This window comes from Sinocyclocheilus anshuiensis, unplaced genomic scaffold (assembly GCF_001515605.1).
Source record: "Sinocyclocheilus anshuiensis isolate Anshui unplaced genomic scaffold, SAMN03320099.WGS_v1.1 scaffold4, whole genome shotgun sequence".
Classification (NCBI taxonomy): Eukaryota; Metazoa; Chordata; class Actinopteri; order Cypriniformes; family Cyprinidae; genus Sinocyclocheilus; species Sinocyclocheilus anshuiensis.
Genome location: NW_015554075.1, coordinates 897,677 through 904,115, shown reverse-complemented (window position 1 = coordinate 904,115; position 6,439 = coordinate 897,677). Strand labels below are relative to the sequence as shown.

The 6,439-nt window shown below is 37.6% G+C and overlaps 1 protein-coding gene across 1 annotated transcript in view; it reads right to left on the bottom strand.

Moving 5' to 3' along the window:
* copb2 (COPI coat complex subunit beta 2) overlaps positions 1-6,439 on the bottom strand; it is a 12,890-nt gene that overhangs the window by 502 nt on the left and 5,949 nt on the right. Inside the window, exons 10-20 of the mRNA XM_016461044.1 lie at positions 4,441-4,551; positions 4,274-4,362; positions 4,008-4,114; positions 3,765-3,908; positions 3,290-3,420; positions 2,526-2,733; positions 1,853-1,963; positions 1,452-1,666; positions 1,153-1,245; positions 568-751; positions 143-217 (exon numbers count right to left, since the gene is read on the bottom strand). Coding sequence (XP_016316530.1) covers positions 143-217; positions 568-751; positions 1,153-1,245; positions 1,452-1,666; positions 1,853-1,963; positions 2,526-2,733; positions 3,290-3,420; positions 3,765-3,908; positions 4,008-4,114; positions 4,274-4,362; positions 4,441-4,551 — 1,468 coding nt within the window. The remainder of the gene's footprint in view (positions 1-142; positions 218-567; positions 752-1,152; positions 1,246-1,451; positions 1,667-1,852; positions 1,964-2,525; positions 2,734-3,289; positions 3,421-3,764; positions 3,909-4,007; positions 4,115-4,273; positions 4,363-4,440; positions 4,552-6,439) is intronic.

Genomic DNA, 6,439 nt, shown 5'->3' with positions numbered 1-6,439 from the left:
TGCTGAACATACACAGGCCAATAGATTAGTTCATGCACAAAGACATATTAGATCAGCTCTTTACACCACACTGTTGTTCTGGCATTCTGGGCTATAGTGTAATACCATCAACAAAATGAGTGTTTGATAAACAAACACAAACCTGCGTGGGAGTGGGGATAATTCCTTTGGGTTCATAACCACTGGCCTCTTCCAACACATTTCTTTCTTCATTGGGCTACAGAAAGAAAATGAGAAGAAAAAAAATATTGGCTACACAGTCACTTTAATTATAAAGGTGCATTATACACAAATAAAACATTAAAATATGAACAAACTTTTTTTTCTAATTACAAACCAGCAAAAAATATATACAAACTGGTGAAACTGAGCAGTAAGTAAGCACTGTAACCGTAATGTTTTTACAATATAGTGCGCCTTTTGGGTGGAATCTGGCTATATTTGCTACTTTTGATAAACTAAAATAAAACAGATAACTAAATATTAATAAGAAAAGTATATAAATAATAGTAAAATACCACTGAGTGAAGATGAAAAAAGAGAGAGAGAAAATAGACGTTTTCTTACCGTGACCAGTGGGTAGTCAGAGGCAGGTCTTGTTTGGCCAAGGCAGGTCTCTCTCAGGTACTGCTCTGCCACAAAGGCCTCTCTCAGGCCTGGGAACAAGTTCTCATACTCTGTGGGGTCTGCCAGAGACTCTGCCGCTTTCTGATTTACTTTAGACAAACTCTCTCTCCAAAGCTTCACCACCCTGTGAACAAACACAGATTTGTAACGGTAACATTTCATTCTCTGAGAAAAAAATATCAATGACAAATTAATTTTATTTTAATTTAGTGCACAATTGTATTAATTTTTATGAGTTTGTACTCAAATAAGAGTCAAAAAGAGACTAATTTTATGTTTTTCACACTGGAAACTGAAGATCAAGTCAAGTGCATACTGTTGTGTTGTGGGACACAGAATCTTACACCGTGTACTCTGATTGTAAACTGAACAGAAAATTAGCATATTGTGCATACTATTTTCTATTCATACTATTTCTTCTAGTAGCACGTTATATGCCCTTCTAAAATAATCTGTCACTTTACTGCAATTTGTGAGAAAAAAAAACAAAAAAAAACCTTTACTGCTATGGCAATGAACACAGACCTGGATACTTGGCTGGGCAGATATGTGCGGGCAAGAAAGGCTGCTTCTGGTAGACGATTTGTCTTGATCAGAAGCTCCAAACAGTTGTCCAGTCTGGCAAGATAAACAAACAATAAAAATCAACTAAAACACAACTATATTTAAAAATAACAATCTGTGACTGAACCATGACTTCCTCCAGCAGTGTAGGAATTACTAGTAGACTATAAAATGAGAATCCACAAGAGTAAAACATCCATAGTCAACATTTTTCTATTTTTATTTCAGCTGACGAAGGTTTTTTCTCCTGTGATGCTTACTTTCCCTGCAGGAAGTAGGTCATGAAGGCAACATTGTTTTTGCCATCACGCTCTGCCCCCTCTGCAAGCTTGGCAACCATAGCGGCGTTGCCAGATGCAGTGGCCAGCAGCAGCAGTCCTCCATAGTCCTGGGCATGATGGAGGCACTCCTGAGCCAAACCAAACTGGCACTTACTGATGGCCAACTCTGCCAACTGCTTCCACTTCTGCTCCGACTACAGAAGAAAAGCAGTAACATTAGACACCTTCATTATATTAGCTTTCATGGAGAATATTGTACATTACTTTTACAAAAAAAACGGTCTTTTTCTTACTTCAATAAATGTTAAAATAAATAAAGCATTAAGCAATTGAGCTTGGCCAGCACTAGGGGGCTTTTTCACTGGTGTACAATAACAAACCTCAGCTTCTACTGCTAGCTGATACGCAATTTTCAGCTCTCCTAACTGTAGCGCCAGCTCGAACCGGTGCTCTGGATCAGTGGACACGGCCAGAGCCTGCTGCTTGAAACCCTGCAGGCACACAAACAAAGATCCTTCAGATATCACAGAATATATACAGAATATCATTTTGACTTAATGCACATTTGGCAGCCAATCAATCTATACAAGGTCTTCTAGACACACAATTGTATTGATCTTCAAAAGTACTTTTAAGTTATAATTTGTACTTCATCCCAATGCATATTTTTTAAAACATTCGATCAAGAAAAATATTTCCAAAACATATGGGTTAGTCTTAGCTGCTGTTATTTTAGAAGAGCAAGAGCATTATAATTTTATACCTTATATTATGCATATCATAGCTTACAGGCAAACATTTACCCCCGGTTTCACAGACAAGGCTTAAGCTAGTCCCAGACTAAAATGCATGTTTGAGCTGTTTCAACTGAAAATATCTTGCTCTGACATATCTTAAAATATGTCAGTGTCATTGTTCTGTGTCAAGATGCACACCTGTAATGTTTTCTTCTAAGGCATTTTTATAAAAGTTGCTTAAATATCTTAATTTAACTAAGGGCTAGTCCTGGCTTAAGCTAAGCCCCGTTTGTGAAACCGGGCCATAACGTCTTACCTGCTTTTCCAGGAAGTGGGCAACTCTGGTTCTCTGTTCTTTCGGGATGGTGGGCAGCACTTTGTCTGCCATGCCAAAGTCTCTGCGCATGACGGCAGTCTGGTACTCCAGGACAGACACCAGAAGAGAGTAACTCACTATGTTCAGCTCCTTATCACCCAGGTAAAGACGGTCGTCTTTTGGAATGTATCCCAGAAGGTACATGGTTCTAAGGAAAAGTCGTCACTGTTAAGCTAAATAAATCATAAATGTTTTCCGTGTATATTTACACTATTGTTCAACAGTTTGGGTTCAGTAAAAAGAAAATAATTATTCAGCAAGGGTACATTAAATTGATAAAGTGACAGTAAAAAATGTACAATGTTAGAAAATATTTATATTTCTAATAAATACTCTTTGAATTTTCTATTCATCAAAAAAATCACAAACATATTAAACAGCACAGCTGTTTTCAACATCGACAACAATAAGAGATGTTGCTTAAGCAGCAAATCAGCATATTAGAATAATTTCTAAAGAATCATGTGACACTGAAAACTAACAGCTTCTGTAAATTCAGCTTTACCATCAGAGGAATAAATTACATTTTAAAATATATTCAAATAATAAAAAAGTTATTTTAAATAATATTTTATGATATTACAGTTTTTACTGTATTTTGCGCAAAAGAGACTCAAAAACATAAAAAAAAATTAAAAATCTTGAAACTTTGTAACGGTAGTGTGTGGGACTAATACATCCAAAAACATAAACTTTAACTGTACCTGTCCAGGTGAGCAATTGTGACAATCTCTCCTCCAACAAAGTAGTTGAGTCTGTTGACAGAGCTGGTGTAAATGAAACAGTCTCCCACCCACAGACCAGTCTTTACCACTTCCTGAATCTCTCCCAGGACCTACACACACAATCACACACGATCAGGAGCTCAGACCATGGGTTTCAAATCTTTTAAGTCAATATTAAATCAAAATTGACTTTGAATTGATCTTAATATAAATTCTGGTTGTACTGTGAATGATTTATTGTCGAATGATTTATTTATTCCATTTTTTATTTACTGTGATTTTTGTCAATTACAGGGACAATTCAGAACAAACAAATAGAAAAGGCAAGATGCAAAGTGAATTCAATTTTTTTAAAATTATAATTGTATTAAAATGTAACAACTTGCTCTTTCTCTGAAGCAACTCTTTTAATCTGGTTAAACATGACTGTTTTTAACTCTGATCCACACCCTACCTCAAAAGCATCTTCAATACCGTCTTCAGTAATCCCCTCATTTGACTCCTGTGATGCAGCCACCTTCTCTGACAGATAGCGCAGGATGAAGAAAGACTCCTCTGTGGCAATGCACACCAGCTCACCGGAGTCTGACCAGAAAATCTGAAAATAGATGCAAGATGCAATTGGTCCAGACAGACTAAAAAATGACCCAATCATGCAGACAAAATAATGGAGGACTGTCTGGAGGAGATGACTCACGTGTTTGGGCTGGATCTCAATGCGGCGAATCAGCTCTGTGTTATCCCAGTCATAGAAAGCCAAGCCATTCACTGATCGGACACCCAGCAGGAAACCACCATAGATGCCTGCAAACACATTTACAAAAAACTATAAGCAGTTTTACTACATTCGGCATGAAATGTAACGGATATGCAATATGCTATGTGCAAGTACATTTTTTGTAGTTATTACATTTGCATAAAAATTGTGAATACTGCCCATGATACAAGCGTAAAACAGTTTACCTTCTGCTCCAAAGTCTGGCTTAAAATATTTTTTCTCCTTAAAATTTTTGAAGATCTTCACCACACTGCTGCTTTCCCGAATCGCGTACCTTAAATTAAAACAAGTAACATCAGTAAGTATTAAGTGTTTTTGACAGTCATCTCCTACATGCTTGTAGAGTACTTACTCAGATGAATCATGGGCCCAGACAAACTCCTGTGCAGATCCAAAGCTCTTATTTCTCAGAGCCATGGCGGTGTAGATGATGTACTCTCCATCTCCGCACACCACCACAAACCTAAACACAATGTAAAATTATGTTTCCATTACTAAATTGCAACAAGGATCAGGCGACATGTAAATGAGCGGCATTAAAGGATAAAAGTTGGTGGTTCAACGGATCACAAATCGGATCATATTAGTTTTTGAGCCATGGATCAGATCGTTTTTCAGATCAGCAAGAAAATCCCAAAAAATTATTTCAATGTAACTTTGCTTTCCATAAGTACTTCTTCAATACCACAGCAAAAAAATTCTAGCCTAAGAAAGTTCAAACATTATTAAAGAAACAAGTGAACAGCCAGTAAAAATAAGAACAAATACACAAATTACAAGCATAGCTAAATACAACAGAATGTTACAAATAAAATAAGGTCGGTAGTATTCAGGTACAAAAATGTAATAATTAAATGTAAAATAACACTGCATAGTGTTCACTGTATAAATTAAAAAAAGATTATTTTTTGTCAAAAACGTGTTTTGTTGTTTGATGAGCATAATGACAGCACCAGGTATTATTAGGTTGCTGCCCCTTTAAGACCTGATGCACGGATCCAATATAATGATACACATCCGATTTCTTTCTCAGCTGTTCTCATTCGCTTAAGACATAACCGACTGCTTTTACCAGAATGATTGTTGAGATCAGTATTCTGTCATAATTTTATGTGTATATGCGTCTGTTCAAATGGTTAAATTTCACAATTAAGCTGCAGAACACATGCGTGCCGAACCGTGGGGCTTGGTCCATACGGATCACGGATCAACTACGATTCGTTCAACCACTAATAGATGTGGTGGTCTTACCTTCCATTAGGATTGTGCTGGATGGTTTGAGGGTAGATCTCACAGCTGCCCATGTCTTTCACTGCCAGTGGCAGCCTCTCACCATCCTTGATCTCAGCATCTCCCATGGCTTTGAGGTTAGCCTGCTGAATCTCAGAGTGCTTGGCCCAAATGATTTTTCCACTGGTGTCCATTGACATGGCTGGTTCCTCACGACCGAGCTAAAGCACAAATAAAAAGCGGTTAACTTACAGAGAACTCACCCCATGAGATATAACATTATATAAAGCTATTCAGATAATTAGTTCATGTTCATTTAAGTAGACAGAAATGTTGTGTAAATCTATCTATATACCTTACTGTTCAAAAGCAGAAAACTGCTTAATATTTTTGTGGAAACGGGTGATACTTTTTCAGAATGCTTTGAATAAAAAGTTCAAAAGAACAGCATTTATTTGAAATATAAATCGTTTGTAACATTATCTATCCTCTACCCTCTGCCGACTCCCTGCTGACAGCCCTGGCCCTGGAGCAACATGATGGCTCTCTTGTTGCAGGGACTGAACTTTCCAATTACCAGCCCAGAGGTTCAGCCAATATGTTACACCACTGACAGGAAACAGCATGGTGTTACTTTTGAATTATTTTTAGTACCTTGATAATGATGCTGCCTTCATCATAGCCCAATGCCACATTGTTGGAGCCGCGCAAGCCAGACACACACCACACCCGCTCCATACCATAGTTCAGGGTGCTCTCCAAACGATAAGTGCTGGAGTGCCAGATACGAACCGTGCCTGAATAACAAAACAAAGACAGTTACATTTGCATCAGGAATGAGGTAGTTTAGTTTTATAAAAGATATAATTAAAAGATCTATAACATTTTAACATTATGTGCCACAACTCACCGTCCTCGGATCCAGTGATGATGATTGGCAGCTCTGGGTGGAAGTTTACACAGGACACATTCTGAGCGTGACCCTCGAGCGTCTGCACACATGTCTTATTCTAAAGAGGGAGAGGTAACACAGAACATAAGTAAATGAACGGCGAGGAGTGACTTGCTGCATTAAGCATATCAATATTATCAATATCATTCAAACCTGATAGTCCCAAATC